Source organism: Microcaecilia unicolor, chromosome 1 (genome assembly GCF_901765095.1).
Source record: "Microcaecilia unicolor chromosome 1, aMicUni1.1, whole genome shotgun sequence".
Taxonomy (NCBI): Eukaryota; Metazoa; Chordata; class Amphibia; order Gymnophiona; family Siphonopidae; genus Microcaecilia; species Microcaecilia unicolor.
The window spans coordinates 211,420,031-211,441,882 of NC_044031.1; the positions used below are offsets into that span (position 1 = coordinate 211,420,031).

At 42.6% G+C, this 21,852-nt stretch overlaps 1 protein-coding gene across 1 annotated transcript in view; it reads left to right on the top strand.

The window, feature by feature from the left end:
• The window catches only part of AMPH (amphiphysin), a 296,706-nt gene that overhangs the window by 196,258 nt on the left and 78,596 nt on the right, over positions 1 to 21,852 (top strand). The window contains exons 6-8 of the mRNA XM_030207529.1: positions 445 to 552; positions 1,517 to 1,602; positions 16,769 to 16,844. Of these exons, the coding sequence (XP_030063389.1) occupies positions 445 to 552; positions 1,517 to 1,602; positions 16,769 to 16,844 (270 nt within the window). The remainder of the gene's footprint in view (positions 1 to 444; positions 553 to 1,516; positions 1,603 to 16,768; positions 16,845 to 21,852) is intronic.

Here is a 21,852-nt window from a genome sequence, read left to right on the forward strand (position 1 = left end):
CTTTGGCAGGCATGCTGCCAAGCTTCATTACATCGGAAGTGGCTGTCTGTGCAGGAGGTGGCAGGGGATGTGGTACATTTTGTCCAGCAGCTGACAGTGAGGGAGAGGGAGCATTGTTCTGGACTATGGTGGGCAAGGCATTGGAGCGGGTTTTCGTTTCAGCCTCCCTGAGTGTGATGGTTTGGAGGGGGGGGGGGGGGGGGGGGGTTTGGCCAGTAAGGTTTTCTTTATGTATTAGTCAGCAGGTTTTATTGCTTGTTTTATTTCTTGTTTGTATGCTTGTTTTGTCTTGTTGCAAGCTTCAATAAAGACAATATGACACACATAAAAATAAAACAACGCAAAAGCTCAGAGTATTTGCAATGTGAAATTGCACTGAGAAAAGGCTTGACTGAGATTGTGGCCTTGGCTCTGGTTTAAATCAGCTACTTCTATGTCTAACAGAACCGCATTGCCAAACGGAGCAGAAAGCTGGTTGACTACGACAGTGCAAGACATCACCTGGAAGCCTTACAGAACTCAAAGAGAAGAGATGAGAGCAGAATTAACAAGGTCAGCAGCATGCTTTCTGCACTAATAGTACAGTACAATTACCAGAAAACCCAGTCTCCAAGATTTATCAGATCTTTATGAATATTGAGCTTGTAGATAAATATGAGGACCAGAAATATCAAGTTGCCTTCCTCGCTTTCCATCATTTTTCCTAATTCAGACCTTGTGATACTTGATGGTACCAAAGGAGAAACAGTATCTGCCTGAAATTCTCCTGTATTTCTATATTATTCTATGAAAATGTCCGTGTTTGCTTCTTATTCCTTTATTTAATCACAATTATGAGATATCCAGAATGTACATAAAGCATTTAAAAGGGGCTGTAACAAAGGGACCCTTATACTAAAGCTAAGTGTATGGACCACTTGGCATTTTGTGCACACTAATGTCCATTAGCATGTTCTAAGCTTTAATAAAATGGACTCTAAGGGGCTCGCTAAAAGGGAAGTACTGCCGGGATACCCTCCCCCAGTGTGCGCCATTTTTGGCACTGCAAAAATATTTCAATTTTTGTAATGCCGGTGTGTACCTGGGTTAGCATTGGAGCCCTTACCACCACCTCAATGCGTGGCGGTAAGTGCTACCCCCCCCCCCCCCCGAAATGGCCGCGCGACAAGTGGTTCACTTGCTGCACGGCCATTTCTTTAAGAAAAAGGAAACCTGCCTTTTACTCACTGCAGTAAAAGAGGGCCTCAGCACACATCAAACACATGCGCTGACGCCAGCGCAGGCCCCCTTTTGCCGCAGCTTTGTAAAAGGACCCCCTAAGTTCCTTCCAATACTTTAGCTTTAATTAATTGAGGTATTATTACTTAGACTTCATGATACAAACATTGACTCTTCCAAAATGAGATATCTGATTATATTGACTTTCACATCCAAGTGCAAAAATAACCCTATCATATCATGACCTTCTGATTTTTGAAAGCCAGTGAAAATATGATAATTCTTTTTTGCTTCTTAGGCAGAAGAAGAATTTCAGAAAGCACAGAAAGTATTTGAAGAATTCAATGTTGATTTGCAGGAAGAACTACCGTCTTTGTGGTCAAGGTACCAGATGGCATTTTGGCAAATATATTCAGACCTTGACCAAAGCAGATGGCAATGAGCATTACAATAACAGAAGCACAGAACAAATACCATATACGCCTGTACAACAACACAGTGAATGTCCCCACAGTATACTGTAGATAAAAACAGGTTCTACAATCAGGCATGACACACTGCCCGAACCTTCCCTTTACATGTTTGAAACCCACCCAATAAGTCCCTCCAATGTTTCGATAATCTAAGCCAGTGCTCATCTCCAGGTCCAATAATGAGCCCATATCTTATCACAATATGTTTCCTCTCCCCGTATCTTGTTTGTGATTCCAAAATTGCTATTTCCTTAAGTTTAGCTCAGGGCAGCCCTTCCAGAATTATGCGATGGTTAACTGAGCAGCATGGAGTTGATGGGAAGGCCAACATTTTTGTTCATTAGATACATTTTCATCTTCCCTTTTCCTCAATAAGCAAAGATGGGGGGGAGGGGTTTAAGTTCAAGGGATACATTATAATAACTCCAAATCTCTCTCTCTCTGTATTTTTTCCCAAAAGGATTGCATCTGAACACAGTCCCACCACATCAAACATATAAACGGCAAGTGACTGTACTCACTTGCAAATGCGCAGTACAGACTTCCCTCTCTGTCCCGCCCTTGCGTTAAGACGTCATGACGTCATGACGTCAGAGGGCGGAACAGAGAGGGAAACGGAGTCGAATTGTCGGACAACGATGCTGCCGCCTGGAAAAGAACATCGCGCGAAACAGCCTCCACCCTCCCCCCCATCCCCGCCGCCGCTCCCGCCACCCTCTGTATCCGGCCCCTTGCACTGACCTGACAGCGCCTCTCACCTCCGTGTGGAAGCACTGCAGGCAGCAGCAGAGCGATCTGCTGCCTATAGCGCTTTCACACGGAGGTGAGAGGCGCTGTCAGGTCAGTGCAGGGGGCCCGGCACGGAGGGGAGAGGGAGTGGCGGCGATGAGGGTATCTGGACATGGGGGGAGGGCAGGGGGGAGAGGCCATGGTTGCTGGACTTGGGGTGAGAGCAGGGCACAGAGGAGGGTTGCTGGACATGGGGGAAGGGGGGAGGACAAGGGAAAGAGGAGGGTCGCTGGATATGGGGGGGGGGGGGGTAGGATCGGTGGACGGGGTGAGGCCAGGGGAGAGAGGAGGGCTGCAATACTCGCCCATTTTTACGGGCTTAACGGCTAGTATAGATAGAACACACCTGTTGTCCAGTCTTGCTAGCATTGGAGAATCAGTACTACTAATCATTTCTATATATCAGCTGAGATAAATCAAAAAAAGAAAATTGGGTATCTGTATACTCTATGAAGTCATTTACATACGAGCTCTCAACTGTTATTACAGATAGAAAGCTTAGTAGTTTAGCATCAAATCCTCTGCCAATCTTCATGAAGTTTTAATCCCAGATTCCGATTCCACTTCTCTATTAATATAGAATGTCTCAGATTCTTTCCCCCCACCCCCCCATATGTTAGTGCAAAATATAATTTAGTAATTAATTTACTCTTTTACTTTGGGATTATCTGTATTCTTTCAATATTATTCTGAGGTCTTAGGCGGCTACTGTTTCATTTGGTCTCCCATGCAGACCAGGAAAAGCAGTAGGCCAGTGACCAAGTAAGTAAATAAGGGGGAGAGGAAAGGGAGACAGACATGGCAATACAGGATGGTGCTTGTGGGGAGGGTGGGGAAGAGATGAGACCATACTGAACGTTTGGGGCACGGGGAAGAGATACAGAGAGGTGATGCAGACCCAGACCATTAACTATGCAAAGTGATGCATGTGGGAAAAAGGAACTCGAACTATAGCTACATAATGCAATGCTCCACATTACCGACCAGGAAAAGGATCTAGGTGTCATCATTGATGATACGTTGAAACCCTCTGCTCAGTGTGCAGTGGCGACTAAGAAAACAAATAGAATGTTAGGTATTATTAGGAAAGGAATGGAAAGCAAAAATGAGTACGTTATAATGTCTTTGTATCGCTCCATGGTGCGACCGCACCTTGAATGTTGTATGCAATTCTGGTCACCGCATCTCAAAAAAGATATAGTGGAATTAGAAAAGGTACAGAGAAGGGCAACGAAAATGATAAAGGGGATGGGACAACTTCCCTATCAGGAAAGGCTAAAGTGTCTAGGACTCTTCAGCTTGGAGAAAAGATGGCTGAGGGGAGATATGATAGAGGTTTATAAAATAATGAGTGGAGTGGAGCGGGTAGACATGAATCACTTGTTTACTCTTTACAAAAATACTAGGACTAGGGGGCGTGCAATAAAGCTACAAAGTAGTAAATCTAAAACAAATCGTGAAAATATTTCTTCAGTTAGCATGTAATTAAACTCTGGAATTCGTTGCCAGAGAATATAGTAAAAGCAGTTAGCTTAATGGGGTTTAAAAAAGATTTGGATAGCTTCCTAAAAGAAAAGTCCATAAACCATTATTAAAATGGACTTGGGGAATATCCATTGCTTATTTCTAGGATAAGCAGCATAAAATGTATTGTACTGCTTTGGGATCTTGCCAGGTACTTATAATCTGGATTGGCAACTGTTGGAAACAGGATGCTGGGCTTGATGGACCTTCAGTCTGTCCCAGTATGGCAATATTTATGCACTAAAATTTTTTAATGAAAATTAAAGTTTTTTGTGTTAATTGCATTGTTAACACATTATGGGGGCCTTTTACAAAGGTGTGCTAACATAATGATTACCATGAGCTAAATGATAAATTACCCAGAGGAATATAATGGATATCATTAGCATGTGCTAAATCCATTAGCGCACCTTAGTAAAAGGACCCCTAAATGTGCAGCCCTAATATAAATGAATGTAAAATTCTCTGAATACTTTACCCATGTCCTCAGGTATATATGTTAATGTACCAGAAGCAGCCTTCACTCCTCCCACTATAAGTAAGAGGTGAAGGTGAAAGGGGAGTAACCTGAGAAAATACTTCATGCTAGTGAATTCATGGAATGTCTTCTCAATGGAGGTGGTGGAGACCAAGAATGTATCTGAATTCAAGAAAGTTTCAGACAAGTACACAGGGTCTCTAAGTGAAAGGAAGGGAGAGCAGATGGCATGGATGGGTAGTGCCTTGATTTTTCTCTGTTTCTAAGAACACTGTATCTACAGTAAATCACATATGCTGTTTTTTCTTATTAAAGTGCAGCCTTTTGCAATTACAGTGAATTGTTTTCAACTCAAATTTTTGCATCTACAGCAGATACAGTGTTTTAACTATTGACTAGGTGTAGCTTGGTGCAAAGAATCCAAAGTTGGTTGTAACTCATATTTTGCAATCTCGGCAGACATGGGGCTGGATTCAGTAAATGGCACTCAAAATTCAGGGCTGAAAAAAATCAGCTCGATTCTATAAAGTGTATGTGCTCTTTGTAGAATTGTGTTTAGTGCTGATTCCTGTGCCTAATTTTAAGCGTCAGACTTAGCCTGCTGATACCTGGTGTAAATGCTGACACTCAAGTTAGGCGCACTGGGGACGTATTCTGTAATTCACCGTGCAACTTTTTGGAATGCCCTTGACAAGACCATGGCCATGCCCCCTTTTGAGTTACGCACACTATGACACTTATTTTCAAAGCACTTAGACTTACAAAGTTCCACAGGTTACTATCAGGGGCATTTTCAAAAGAGAAGGGCGCCCAACTTCCGACACAAATTGGGAGATGGGTGTCCTTCTCTCAAGGTCACCCAAATCGGCATAATCAAAAACCCGATTTTGGGTGTCCTCAACTGCTTCCTGTTGCAGGGACGACCAAAGTTCATGGGGGCGTGTCGGCACCGTAGCGAAGGCAGGACTGAGGTGTGATTAAGAGATGGGCGTCCTTGGTCGATAATGGAAAAAAGAAGGGCGTCCCTGATGAGCATTTGTTCAACTTTACTTGGTCCATTTTTTTTCATGACCAAGCCTCAAAAAAGGTGCCCAAACTGACCAGATGACCACTGGAGGGAATTGGGGATGACCTCCCCTTACTCCCCCAGTGGTCACCAACCCCTTCTCACCCTAAAAAAAATTAATTTTTTTTTGCCATGCCCCCTTTTGAGTTACGCACACTGTGACACTTATTTTCAAAGCACTTAGACTTACAAAGTTCCACAGGTTACTATCAGGGGCATTTTCAAAAGAGAAGGGCGCCCAACTTCCGACACAAATTGGGAGATGGGTGTCCTTCTCTCAAGGTCACCCAAATCGGCATAATCGAAAACCCGATTTTGGGTGTCCTCAACTGCTTCCTGTTGCAGGGACGACCAAAGTTCATGGGGGCGCGTCGGCACCGTAGCGAAGGCAGGACTGAGGTGTGATTAAGAGATGGGCGTCCTTGGTCGATAATGGAAAAAAGAAGGGCGTCCCTGACGAGCATTTGTTCAACTTTACTTGGTCCATTTTTTTCATGACCAAGCCTCAAAAAAGGTGCCCAAACTGACCAGATGACCACTGGAGGGAATTGGGGATGACCTCCCCTTACTCCCCCAGTGGTCACCAACCCCTTCTCACCCTAAAAAAAATTAATTTTTTTTTGCCAGCCTCTATGCCAGCCTCAAATGCCATACCCAGCTCCATGATAGCAGTATGCAGGTCCCTGGAGCAGTTTTAGTGGGTGCAGTGCACTTCAGGCAGGCAGACCCAGGCCCATCCCCCCCACCTGTTACACTTGTGCTGGTAAATGTGAGTCCTTCTAAACCCACCCGAAACCCACTGTACCCACATGTAGGTGCCCCCTTTCACCCCTTAGGGCTATGGAGTGGTGTACAGTTGTGGGGAGTGGGTTTCAGATGGGGGTTGGGGGGCTCAGCACCGAAGGTAAGGGAGCTATGCACCTGGGAGCAATTTGTGAAGTCCACTGCAGTGCCCCCTAGGTTGCTCGGTTGGTGTCCTGGCATGTGAGGGGGACCAGTGCACTACGAATGCTGGCTCCACCAACTACCAAATGCCTTGGATTTGGTCGTTTTCAAGATGGGCATCCTCAGTTTCCATTATTGCCGAAAATCAGAAACGACCAAGTCTAAGGACGACCATCTCTAAGGTCAACCTAAATTTCCAGATTTGGGGGACCCCGACCGTATTATCGAAACAAAAGATGGACGTCCATCTTGTTTCGATAATACGGGTTTCCCCGCCCCTTCACGGGGATGTCCTGCAAGGACGTCCTCAGAAAAACTTGGGCATCCCTTTCGATTATGCCCCTCCACATGGCAGAAGGAGGTTTTTCTCTCAAAAATGTCCAAGTTTTGATTTTCGACAGTCTGATTTTAGGGGACACAAAATTCAAGGGAGCATGTTTTGGGTGGGACCTGGATGGTACATTGATGGGCATCACACCGCTGAGGGTTCACTGTGTGAGAAGAACAGTGGGGTCAGAGTAGACACCCATGCAGGGGTGACTTTGGATCTGATCTGGAAGACACTTCAGAATCTTAATGTTACTACTGAAGTTTGGAACTATGACCGTGAATATTAATTCTTTAAAAACTGATTATACAACTCAAATTGATAATATCTCAACAGATATTTTGTTTCTGAAGATAGAATGGCTAATCATCAAAGAATTGAGTAACTTGAGAACTATAATAGAAGGCTAAATTTAAGAGTCTTGAACTTTCCTAGATCTCTAGGTATTCCTCCTTTGGATATATTCAAGAGATATTTGGTTGAAATTCTAAAGTTTTCCTCTTGAGTCTTTTCCTCCAATTACCAAGATTTACTATTTATCTGTTCCCCAGAAGGTTATTCAGGAAGAAGTTGGAGATCAGAGGCAGGTTCAGACTTTAGATTTACATAATATCTCAAATATTTTGCAAGATGCATTGACTAAGACTCAGAAAGATCTACTTTAATGGTTTCTTTGGTGTTTGAACAGGATGTGAATTCAATAATGGGTTATATTTTAAACACTCTCAATATTTATTGTGTGGTCAGAGTTTCTGTATATATGTGTATATATGTGGATTTGGCAAAGATTACTCAGGAAAGACAAAAAGCCTTTCTTGCTATGTGCCAGGAAGTGAAGATTTTGGTTGCACTTTTTATTCTTGCATATCTGTGTGAAAGTAGAATCAGATTCGGACAAACATGTGAAGGGGCATAATCGAACGGAAACGTCTATCCCCATTGGACGTTTATCTCCGAGAACGGGTCCGTGAAGGGGCGGACCGAAACGTATTTTCGAAAAACATGGACGTTTATCTTTTTTTGAGCTGGGCGTTTTTGTTTTTCAGCGATAATGGAAACCGAAAGCGCCCAGCTCAAAAACGAATAACTCCAAGACATTTATTTGTGGGAGGGGCCAGGATTCGTAGTGCACTGGTCCCCCTCACATGCCAGGACACCAACCGGGCACCCTAGGGGGCACTTTTACAAAAAAAAAGGTAAAACAGCTCCCAGGTACATAGCACCCTTCCCTTGGGTGTTGAGCCCCCCAAATCCCCCTCAAAACCAGTGGCGTAGGCAGAAGACAATGTTTGGGTGGGCCAGCGGGTTGGATGGGTGGGCACTACAAAACCCCCCCCCCCCACACACACACACACACACACGGTCCAGCACATTTCAAGTTATCGGCGCTGCCTCCACTCACCTTCTCCCACCGTGGTGCTGCCTCCTCTCCTGCACTTCATGGTCTTTGTCTCCCACCACTGCAGCAGCGCTCTATCGGCGCTGCCTGCCTGACAGCTGACAGATGCGGCGCGATGACATCCTGCTCCGTGACCTTCCTTCTGCCGCGTGCAATCCACCCTGCGTAAACAGGAAGTTGAATCAACGCGGCAGAGGGGAGGCCCCGGAGCAGGAGGACGTCGCGCCGCGTCTGTCAGCTGTCAGGCAGGCAGCGCTGATAGCAAATTGAAAGCGCTGCCGCGAGGGTGGGAGACAGAGACCGTGAAGTGCAGGAGAGGAGGCAGTGCTACGGCGGGGGTGGGAGAAGGTGAGGATGGGCCTGAGACAAAACTGGGTGGGCCTGGGCCCACCCAGGCCCACCCGTAGCTACGCCCCTGCTCAAAACCCACTGCCCACAAGTCTACACCATTACTATAGGCCTAAGGGGTGAAGGGGGGCACCTACATGTGGGTACAGTGGGTTTGGGGGGCGGTTTGGAGGGCTCCCATTTGCCAGCACAAGTGTAACAGGTGGGGGGGATGGGCCTGGGTCCACCTGCCTGAAGTCCACTGCACCCCCTAATAACTGCTCCAGTGACCTGCATACTGCTGCCAGGGAGGTGGGTATGACATTTGAGGATGAAAATAAAAAGTTGTGAAACGGCATATTTTGTGGTGGGAGGGGTTTGTGACCACTGGGGGAGTCAGGGGAGGTCATCCCCGATTCCCTCCAGTGGTCATCTGGTCATTTAGAGCACTTTTTGGGGCCATATTCGTGAAAAAACAGGGTCCAGGGAAAGTGCCCTAAATTCTCGCTAAAAACGCATATTTTTTTCACTTATCGGCGAAAGGCGCCCATCTCTGATCGCCCAATAACCACGTCCCAGTTCCGCCTTCACCACACCTTCGACACGCCCCCATCAACTTTGTCCGAATCCGCGACGGAGTGCAGTTGAAAATGTCCAAATTCGGCTTTCGATTATACCGCTTTATTCGTTTTTGTGAGATAAACGTCTATCTCCCAATTTGGGTCACAATATAGGCGTTTTTCTATTTCAATTATAAGCAGGATAGTATGTTTTCTTTGAGCAATCATGCTCCTTTTTGGATCTAAAGAATATAGTTTGAATTTGTAGTTGAACTTTCTTGTATTTGCATTTATAGATTTTTATCTGAATGGATGAGAAGTTGGTCTTTCTTCAAAATTTTGATTCATTGTATTTTCTCCTCTTTGTTCAAGTCTTCTCCCTCTGATTATAGTGGTCTAAGGAAGGTGTTTAATTATTCTGCTGTGAACTTGTTTCTTATATTTGTTTTCTTTCTGTATTACTGTATCAAGATTTATCTTATAAATTGTGTCTAATTTCATAAATAAATTCATTGGAACTACTGTTAGGCTCATATACTATTGCAAGGGTCAGCACTTTGCCATATAAGTTCCCTTCTAGGATAACAAACCTTCCCTCTGGGTTTAAAGTTTTATATTTCCATTGGTAATATCTTAATTTACAAACACTCTGACTTTTAGTGTTACATGATATTGCAAAACAATGTCCTACCCAACCCCTCATTAATTTGGTATGCTCACTATGATATAGGTGTGTTTCCACCTTGTCTTCTAAGCAGCTGCAAAACCCTTGTTCTCTTAATAGGGGTAGATAGGCCTCTGGCATTCAATGAGATCAGCTTGCACTCATCAGATTGCATCTAACAAATGAATAAACATCTTCTGCCATGCTTTGGGCTCCTTAAAAATAAGTGTTCTAATCTTTTCCAAGAAATGTAATAAAGATTTATTCTAAGAAATATATACAAAATTGTGCAACATAACTTCTAAAATCATTCATTCAAAACATTCATATCTACACTCAATCCTATGGAAATTACATATACTATCAAGTGTTACAAAAACACTCCAATATAGTCCTCTGACAAATGCCCCTCAATCAGAGCAATCATCCTAATTTCCAATTTGTCAACACTACAACACTGCATAAATGGCTCATCGCCAATAATGATAATCACTTCTCGTAGTCCAACTTGGTCCCAATCCGTATAAATCAGTAAATAGAGAACCAACAGTTCACAAATGTCTCAAAAGAACCAAAACAGTTGGTCCCCAGAAAAGCTGTAAAATATGCCTTAATCATCACTCAGCTGGCTCGCCATACAAATTGCAGGTTCAGTGCAGATAGATGTCCATGAACAGCAAGCTCTCACATCTTCCTTAGCTCCTCAATGCAGAACCACATTTCACATAAAGCTTCATCAGGAGGAGCAATCCCACACCCTTAAAAACCAAACAAAAAAACATTGCTCAAAACTAACATAAATATACTAATCTATAAATCAATACAACCAGAATCACAATTTGAAATACAAAGCAAAATTATTTACGGCAGCTTATTGGTGGGACAAACTTCCAAGCCCTTCTCCCAGCGACCGCTACACCCAAACTAGTCAAGAAGCTTCACTGCTTCTGGGTAGAATAATCCACCCACCCTCAACTCAACTTAAATACTGCAAAAATATCCATAATTCACCATTCCACCTCCATGTTTAAACTTGCTGGAGCTATAGTGCCCCAATGGAATATCAAGCATTGTTCCTTATTTAACAGAACCTCAGTGACATTTCCCCCTCTATGCAGCGTAACCTGCGTGAGCACCACACACCTCATGTCATCCAAAGAATGGCACAGAGATACCCAGTGGGACACTAATGGAGCTTCCATTCTCAAGTTTTTAATATTACTAATATGCTCAGCCAAACGTTGCTTAAATTTTCTATTAGTTTGACCAATGTAGTTTAAATTACACGGGCACATAATGCAATAAACTACTTGGCTGCTTTCGCATGTAGTAATATCTCTCAAGTAAAATTTATTCCGTGTGCATGGAATGAGAACATGGTTGGTAATGAGAGCATATTTATAATACACACATCGTCCACATGGACTGTGACCCCCTACAACAGACCACACAAATCTAGGAGCTTTTAAAAACTCACCGATGTTGGCACTTCTCTTGTGTGCAATTTTGGGGTGCTTCCTGAGCTCAGAATGAACCCTGAGAACTCCCCAGTTTATGAATGCTGTTATTAATTAGATGGTCACAATTTGAATAAGGAAGCACCAGAACCATCTGCTCCGATTTTTGCTTAGGTAAAAATAACCACAGGCGATGAGTATACAAAGCCCTTTTATATGGTCTTTTCACTTTTCTAATGGGGTGCCCCCTCTGGATAAAATGTTCAATCATACCCTGTGCTTGAACATATAGATAGGTAAGAGAGTAAGAGGAGTTAGAAAATAAGGTGACCAATTTAAAGAACGGTGCACATGAGGTCAGAGAGATGGTTAAATATGATCTCAGCTAGAATAGGAGTGGATAAACATGTCCTGCTGCGGTATGTGCAGCCTGTGTCACTCCTTGTGTTTGTGAGTGAGACAGTTAGTTACTTCTTCTATTAAAGGCCTGGTTGAAGAGCCAAGCTTTCACCTGCCTCCTGAAGTACAGATAGTCTTGTGATACGTGAAGCATTTCATGAAGTGCATTCTAGAGTGTGGAGGCTACTCCGGAGAAGGCTTGTTTGTGGGTATCACATTGTGTAATGTCTTTTGGAGAGGGTGTGGTTAGTGATAGTCCTTGAGAGGACCTTAGTGTCCTTGGAGGTGTGTAGAGGATCATCCTATTCTTCTGGGCCTTGAAGATCAGACATAGAGTTTTAAATTTAGCCCTGTATTGTACTGGTAGCCAATGAAGTTTTTGCAAAAATTGTGTGATGCAGTCACGTCGCTTGCAACCTTCTATTAGTCTTGCTGCAGCATTCTGAATCAACTGGAGCAGGTGCAGGCCTATTGTAGTCAGACTGTTATAGAATGTATTAAAATAATCCAGTCTTGATGTTGTCATGGCATGCAGAACTGGAATAAGATTTACCTTCTCGATGTAAGGAGAGAGGCAGCATAGCTGTCGCAAATAGTAGAAGCAGCTTTTGAAGGTTGCCTGGATTTGGGGAATCAGAATAAGTGTTCATAACTACATAAGTATTGCCATACTGGGACAGACCAAAGGTCCATCAAGCCTAGCATCCTGTTTCCAGCAGTGGCCAATCCAGGTCACAAATACGTGGCAAGATCCCCAAAAAGTACAAAACATTTTATGCTGCTTATCCCAGAAATAGTAGATTTTCCCCATGTCCAATTTAATAATGGTCTATGGACTTTTCCTTTAGCCTTTCCCACATTTTCTGGCAACGAATTCCAGAGTTGAATTACACGTTGAGTGAAGAAACATTTTCTATGATTCGTTTTAAATTTACTACTTTGTAGCTTCATTGCATGCCCCCTAGTCCTAGTATTTTTGGAAAGCTTAAACAGATGCTTCACGTCTACCCATTCCACTCCATTCATTATTTTATAGACCTCTATCATATCTCCCCTCAGCCGCCTTTTCTCCAAGCTGAAGAGCCCTAGCCACTTTATCCTTTCCTCATAGGGAAGTCGTCCCATCCCCTTTATCATTTTCGTTGCCCTATATTCCAAGGTACCTGACTTGTGATTTGAAGGGGAGTTCGTACTTCCCAAAAGAGATTTTGATGTCAGGTATGTATCCACTTGTGTTAGGGACCTAGAGAAGCTCAGTTTAACTTGAGTTCAGGCAACGTTTGTTGTGTTTAGCCCATTCTTGAATTGATGTTAGACACGTAATCAGTTTATTCAGGGCTGTAGGTAAGTCAGGTTCAAGGGGTATGAGTAGCTGCACACCATCTGCATAGATGTAGAACTGAGTGTCCATTGACTGAATCAGCTCAGCTAGTGGCTTGAGGTACATATTGAACAGAATAGGTGACAGTATCGATCCTTGAGATACCCCACAGGTCAGTGCCCATGGTGGCGATGAGTTGCTATCAAACATTATGGATTGTTGCCTGTCTTATAGATAGGATCTGAACCAAGCAAGTACTGTTCTATTGATAACTGTTTCTGTCAGTCATGCTAGCATGATCCACATTGTCAAAAGCTGCTGAGAAATCCAGTAGTACTAACACTGAGGCAAATCCCCTGTCTCGGTTTCTGTGAAGATCATCTAGTAGAGATACGAGGACCATTTCTGTTCCATAACCGGGTCTGAAACCAGGTTGACATGGATCTAGCCAGTTTCTCTCTTCTAGCCAATCACTGAGTTGAACACAGACTGACTGTTCTATAAGTTTCCCTAGAAATGGGATGTTGGATACTGGCTGGTAACTTTCAATCTTAAATAAAAGTGCTCCATTAAAATATAAGAAAGATCTTAACACATACATTCAGTGACCAAAATGATTAAAAGGATGAAATGACTCTCATATCAGGAAAGTTTTAAGAGGTTAAGGCTCTTCAGCTTGGAGAAAAAATGCCTAAGAGGGGATATGACAGAGATCTGCAAAATACTGAGTGGGGTGGAACGGATAGAAGTGAATTGATTGTTTTCCCTTTCAAATTGTACAAAGACTAGATGATACACCATGAAGTTACATAGTAATAATTTTAAAACAATTAGGATAAAATATTATTTCACTCATTGAATAGTTAAGTTCTGGAACTTGTTGCTAGAGGATATGGTAAAAGCAGTTAGCATAGCTGGGTTTCAAAAGTTTTGATAGCTTCCTGGAGGTAAAGTCTATAAACTGTTATTAAGGAAGATACGGGGAAAGCCACTGCTTATCCGTAATGATAGGTAGCAAGGAATCTTGCCATTTTTGGGGATTCTACAAAATAAAACAAGGGAAAACATACCGCTCCAAAATAAGAAATTGAAACATTGAAAAGGAGTGGAAACCATGTAAAACTACTCAAAAAATCTTAAACATCAACAGGAAAAACTCTCTGAATTAAATCTAGCTTGGAGGCATCATATAGCAATTATATCGGCTATAAGATCTCCTATAGCCCAAAGCTATTCCAGATCTGCAGCACTTCATAGGTACTTTTTGGGATTCTGCCAGGTACTTGTGATCTGGATTGGCCTCTGTTGAAAGCAGGATACTAGGATAGATGGGCCTATGTTCTGACCAATATGACTATTTTTATGTTCTTATACTGTGATGTAAAAAAAAGTTCCTCCTCCTCCCCCGCACACACACAATTTCCCCTATTATTGCATAAATGTCATACTGAATGGTTTCTGGACTTTAAACAATATGTAATATTAGACAAAGGGAACCTGAGTAAACATATAGTATAGTTTTTAAATTGTAACATCATGTGTTTTAAGTCTCTAGCATTTAGAATGTACTAAAAGCACACACTAAAAATGCTAGTGTGCCTTCGTAAAAGGACCCCAAAGTTATCCATCACCAACATCACCCATGTGGAACAGTAAAGCAAGTTGGTGAGTTACAGTACATATTCTGCTGTCTTTCAAGTTTGGATTTTATGACACTATTGTGAAAGTTTATATTGGAACCTGCCTAGTTAATAAATGGGCTATATAAATAAATGCTCCTTTTAGTTACTCAGTGAACCAACTGACCAAATTTAATTGATAATTAGATAGAGATAATTGAACACAGCCCTGTTGAAGTTAAACCTCACTATGGGGTCCTTTTACTAAGGTGCGCTGAAAAATGGCCTGCAGTAGTGTAGATGTGTGTTTTGAGTGTGCACAGAATCATTTTTCAGCGCACCTGCAAAAAGTGGCTTTTTAAAAACTTTTTGACGAAAATGGACGTGTGGCAAAATGAAAATTGCTGTGCATCCATTTTGAGTCTGAGACCTACACCAGCCATTGACCTAGCAGTAAAGTCTCACGCGGTAACTGGGCGGTAATAACCTATGCATGTCAAATGCCACTTGGCGCATGTAGCTGACACACACCAGAAACTAAAAGATATTTTTCAGGCGCATGTAGCAGCCACGCACCAAAACTGAGATTACCACAAGGGCTACGCGGTAGCCGTGCGGTAACTCCATTTTGGCACGCGTTGGGCACATGTAGATGCTTCCGCAGCTTAGTAAAAGGGCCCCTATAAATTGGAACTTGCCATGAGAGTGAAATAGTCACTACAAAGTTTCTATAAGAACACTATGCCACTATCCAATGAAATACCAGAAATAATAAGAAAAGTTGTTGAAATATATCAGTCTGGAAAGGGTTACAAAGCCATTTCTAAAGCTCTGGGATTCCACTTAACCACAGTAAAAGTCATTATCTGCAAATGGATAAAACTTGGAACAGTGGTTAACCTTCCCAGGAATGGCCACCTGCCAATATTACTGCAAGTGTGCAGCAACAACACATTCGGGAAGTCACAAAACATCCCGGAAGAACATCCAAGAAATTGCTAGCCTCCCTAGTTTCAGCAAGGGTCAGTGTTCATGACTCCACAATAACAAAGAGATTGAGCAAAAATGGGATTCATGGGAGAGTAGCAAGGAGGAAACCACTGCTATCCAAGAGTAGCATTAGCGCTCATCTCACATTTACTGCTCTCACACCTGGATGATCCCTCAAATCTTTTGGGATAATGTTCTTTGTCCAAAGGAGTGAAAAGTGCAGGTCTCATTGTGTCTGCTGTAAAGCAAATACAGCTTTCCACAGTAAGAACATCATGTCAGTAGTCAAACATGGTAGTAGTAGTGTGATGGTGTCAGGATGCTTTGTTGCCTCAGGACCTCGGAAAATTGTCATTATTGATGAATGGGTCATGAATTCTGTACTGTACCAGAAAATTCTTCAGGAGTATGTGAACTGAAGCTGCGTAAATAGGTTATACAACAAGCTATTTTGATCCAAAACAAAGAAGTCAATCTAGCTCTGAATGGCTGAGGAGAAACACAATTAAAATTTTGGATTGTCCTAGTCCAGGGATTCTCAACCCAGTCCTCAGGACATACCTAACCAGTCAGGTTTTCAAAATATTCACAATGAATGTGGATGGGTATCCTGAAAACCCTGACTGGCTAGGTGTGTCCCGAGGACTGGGTTGAGAACCCCTCCTGACCTAATCAAAGTCTTTATTTGAACCCAATGGAGATGCTATGGGAAAAGGTGTCTGATTTAAAGCAGTTCTGTGAAGAAGAGTGGACTAAGATTCCTCAACAATGATGCAAAAGACTGACATCAAATTATAAAGTGATATGAGTGCTGAATAGCTGTGTTCCTTAAATAAATTAAGTAATAATTTAAAAACAGTACTATGTGTTTACTCAGGTTCTCTTTGTCTAATATCACATTTTGTTTAAAGATCAGAACCCATTCAGTGTGACATATATGCAATAATTGGGGAAATCAGGTGTGTGTGTGGGGGGGGGGGGGGGGGGCGGTAATTACTTTTCATATCACTGTAGATCACCAGTACGGTGAATGAGTGAGCTTCATGAAACTTCCTAATTTATCAGAAGGTAATGATAAAGAATGGTCACTTGTCTCCTGATTACATTTATGCAGTTTTATTTTGACCGAATGAAATACGAGTCATTTTGTTTTTTCTCTCTCTCTCTCTCTCATTCTCGTCCATTCCCACTCCCATCCTACCCCCACCCAGACGAGTGGGTTTCTATGTGACCACCTTCCAAAATATATCTGCCCTTGAAGCCAAGTTCCATAAGGAAATCACAGGGGTGAGTAGAAAATAATTCCTCTAGTATATGTTTTTAAGTGAGTGAATTACATGAGGCAGAGAATGTTAGAAGAAAATGTGTGGGCAGTCAGTGTTTATGCATTGTTCACTTTTAAAATGTAATATCAGCTTCCAGTTGGATGTAATACATATATGAGTTTTATTTGCCTACAGTTTTCAGTGTTTCTACTTTATCTAACTTGCCCTTTAGATGGCAGGGCAGCATTCTTAGGAATATGTACAATAATAGCTGTATGTACCAGCTGGCAGGGAGGTGTGTGGGGGTGTGTCCTCCATGATTTTCTATTAATTCTGACAGAATGCCAAAGATATGAAGCATCTCACACAGATAATATGAAGGCTCTCTACAGTTTATTGGAAAAAGAAGTAGAAAATGCGATGGAAGAGCCTGTTTAAATTAAACCTGAATTCCATATGCATGAGAGGTTGGCTAGTCGAACACGTCAGGAAACCTTGGGGTGTTGGTGTTGGAGGATCTGAAGGTGAAGAAACAATGCGACAAGGCGATTGCCATGGCCAGAAGGATGCTAGGCTGCGTAGAGAGGGGCATAACCAGCAGAAGAAAGGAGGTGTTGATGCCCCTCTACAAGTCATTGGTGAGGCCTCACTTGGAGTATTGTGTTCAGTTTTGGAGGCCGTATCTTGCTAAAGATGTAAAAAGACTGGAAGTGGTGCAAAGAAAGCTACGAAAATGGTATGGGATTTGCGTTGCAAACCATACGAGGAGAGACTTGCTGACCTGAACATGTTTACCTTGAAGGAAAGGAGAAACAGGGGTGATATGATACAGACGTTCAAATATTTGAAAGGTATTAATCTGCAAACAAACCTTTTCCGGAGACGGGAAGGCGGTAAAACTAAAGGTCATGAATTGAAGTTGAAGGGGGCAGACTCAGGACTAATGTCAGGAAGTATTTTTTCACGGAGAGGGTGCTGGATATGTGGAATGTGCCCTGAGAAAGGCAAGGACAAATCAAACTCGGGTTTACATATAAAGTATCACATACAATGTAAAATCAGTTTATCTTGTTGGGCAGACTGGATGGACCGTACAGGTCTTTATCTGTCGTCATTCACGTTACTATAAGTTACTATGAAACAAATTCATTTGAACAAATCTAAGCTATTCACAGCTCTTTCCGATCTTTTCTGATATTTATTCATTTGTATCTTTCCTTCCATTTGTAAAATGTTCTTTCTGAAAAGCTCAGGGGGTCTTTTACTAAGCCATGGTACCTTTTTTAGTGCGCGCTAATGATTGGCATGTGCTAAATGTTAGAGACGCCTGGATTGTCCATGCTTCAAGCTCCAATAAAGGTCTTGCCCTGACTCTTCCTTTGGCCAGACTCCTGTTATAATTTGAACTGATACACACTGTCAGAATATGGTCAGGAGGAAGTGGTTGGGACCTTGTATGACTCTTAGGCATGAAGGGGGGATAAAATAACTGGCCTCCTCCATATAAGTGCCCTGAGGGTAGGTGGTAGGGGAGTCCCTCACTGAGTCTAGGCACCTAGACTCCTTTATAAAATACCACTGAAACCTTCATGTCTATCATTTAAGTGCCCAAGTTTATATCAGCCACTTTAAATGCAGGCACCTAAATGTGGCAGGGATGCATGTAACATACACTATTTTACTCACATAAGTAGAAGCCTGCCTATGTCCCACCCATGCTCCATCAATATGTACATCTCCTTCTAAATACTTACTATTGGGCTCATTTTCGAAAAAGAAGGACGCCCATCTTCTGACATAAATCGGAAGATGAACGTCCTTCTCCCAGGGTCGTCCAAATCAATATATTCGAAAGCCGATTTTGGACGTCCCCAACTGCACTCCGTCTCAGGGATGGCCAAAGTTCACGGGGGCGTGTCGGATGCATAGCGAAGGCAGGACTTGGGTGTGCCTAACACTTGGATGTCCTTGACCCATAATGGAAAACACTTGACGAGCACTTGGACGTTTTCACCCAGACCTGTTTTTATTATGACTAAGACACAAAAATGTGCCTGAACTGACCACATGACCACCGAAGAGAATCGGGGATGACCTCCCGTTACTCCCCCCAGTGGTCACTAACCCCTTCCCACCCTCAAAAACCATCTTTAAAAATATTTTGTGCCAGCCTCAGATGTCATACTCAGATCCATGACAGCAGTATGCAGGTCCCTGAAGCAGTTTTAGTGGGTGAGTGCACTTCAGACAGGTGGACCCAGGCCCATCCCCCCATACCTGTTATGTTTGTGGAGGAAACAGCAAGCCCTCCAAAACCCACCACAAGCCCACTGTACCCACATCTAGGTGTTCCCCTTCACCCGTAAGGGATATGGTAGTGGTGTACAGTTGTGGGTAGTGGGTTTGGGGGGGGGGCGCTCAGCACACAAGGTAAGGAAGCTATGTACCTGGGAGCAATTTATGAAGTCCACTGCAGTGCCCCCTAGGGTGCCCGGTTGGTGTCCTGGTATGTCAGGGGGACCAGTGCACTAGAAATGTTGGCTCCTCCCACGACCAAAGGGCTTGCATTTGGTCATTTCTGAGATGGACGTCCTTGGTTTCGAAAATCGCTGAAAATCAGAGATGACCATGTCTAGGGATGTCCATCTTTAAGAACATAGTGGTCATAAAAATCTCCTTTTCTGCCCTTTCAATGAGGTGTGAAAAGGCATGCATTTTAAACCAGAGTATAGAACATCACTATGATAAGACTCTGAACTCTTGAACCAAAATCTTCTTTAATGCAGTAATCAAACAAATTAAAAATGACTTGCAGTTCAGATGTGCTGGATAAGACTTTTTACGCTGCAAACTGGGAGTCTGTTCTCAACCATCTCTCTCTGTCTGTCTGTCTGTCTGTCTCTCTCTCTCTCTCTCTTTCTGTCTGCAAGAGAGAAGCTGGGAGAAATCCAACAACATGCTGAAAGTAATGCTGCATATACATTTATGCTGGTGAAATCTTAATAGTGTCACAGTAGCTTGAAGGGGATCATACAGCAAAGTACAACATAGGCAGATTCTGTTCACAGAGGAGAATGCTGCAGACTAACTCATACAGATCAGATGGAGAAAGAAGGGGGGGGGGGACTAGCCCAGCATGCACAGAAGAACCAGGCAAGCCAGTAGGAAGAGACTGATAAGACATAGGAATCTGGGACATGTGCTCAAGAAGAGCATGATACAGAGGACTACAAGATTATAGGGACTTGTAGTTCAAGGGCACAACCTTAAATTAAAGGTACAGGCAATCAACCTGTTGCAGACAATATAAACCATTATGAGAATGTAAAGTCCAGTAATAATGCTGAATCTTGAAGGTTGACAATTCCTTCCTTGTCTCAAGCTCTCTGTCATTCAGGTGACTTCTCTCTTGCAGTCTCGCAGGAGATGAAATGAGAGGCAGACAACAGAATAAGTATAAGAGAGGAAAATTCTCAGTCTCTGGAGTACAACGGTCCATGGAATTTACTTCTCTTCGTGGTATATGATCACTGGCTCAGTGATTGCTCTTGCGAAGCAGTCCATTGTCTCCTGCCAGAGTCTAGTGTCGAAATTCCCAGGTGGTGTCAAATTGTCATTGATGCTCTGTATTTCTGCATCTGTGATGGCATTTTGATAGGTGTCTGATCTTTCATCAGCTGATTGAACTTTAGAGACAATTTTGGTAGCAAAAATGGTCATCTCTGGATGGATCTCTGCATCCGAGTCAGGGTCTATATGCTCAAAGGAGTTCTCCATAGCTGGGGACATATAGCTAAGTTTTAGAAGGAAATCTGGTCCTGATAACCACATAGTTTTCATTAGATGAGACGCTGGCACAGCTCTTATGGCACAGTCTGCTGGATTTTGGTTAGTTGACAAGTAATGCCACTGTTCTGGTCATGTTGACTTCCATATATGCTCAACTCTGTTGCTGATGTACATGTAAAATCTCCTGGTTTGGTTGTAGATATAGCCCAGGACAACTTTACTGTCAGTGTAAAAATTGATACAGGAATCTGGGACATGTACTCAGGAAGAGCCTATTACAGAGAACTGCAAGATTGCAGGGATTTGTAGTTCAAGGCTACAACCTTAAAGGTACAGGCAATTAATCTGTTTCAGACAATGTTTAACATATATTCATAAACAACAAACAGCCTGCCTCCATGCAAATGGAGGCAGAATACCTCCTTATATTAATCAAAAGTGAAACTGAGAAATATTTTTAACTTATCTTTTATTGTGCAAAACAAAATGGTGCAAGTCTCTTTTGTGAATTTCCAAGAAGCTCTCTGCACATTTGCTAATAGTAAAACCAACAATGGCCATTGTTTTGCCTCTGTGGCCTCTTTAGTGCACTTCTTCTATGCATTCACATCACTATTGATGGCCTCCCCTAAACCTCCTGTAGAGCACTGCCCAACAGGAACATTTGTCTGAAACCTGAACATCCTGGGTGGCAAGTCTAACTCCCAACATTGACCTTTTTGACCTTGACATTCATTCCCCTTCTGAAATGGGGAATAATATAGAATTTTTTGAGCTCACCCTAGTCCAGTCCAAAACATACCCAGACCATGTCCCCTTCCATTTGGATGTTCTTCACTTTTAGACGTATATATCCCATCTTTCTAAATTCGGAATATAGATGTCTAACCCCCATATTTACTAAGCCATGCTAGCAGCTACAGCGCGCTAATGCAGACACAGCTCATTCACTTTGAATGGGATGTGTCGACATTGCCTCACAGCAGCCGCTAGCGCAGTTTAGTAAATAGGGCATTAAATATCAGTTTATGGAAGTACAAAATGTGAATAGCGCTTCTAAAATAAGCTTTATTGTGGTATATGTTGCTTGTTTTTTTCTGATTTTATATATGTTATCTGTTTTCATGTATTTGTATTTATTATCCACTTTGGCGGTTAAAAAAAGACAGTATATCAAAACCTAAAATCTAAACCAAAGTTAAATCTGAAGACTAAGCAGCTATAGAAATGTGTAAGATTAT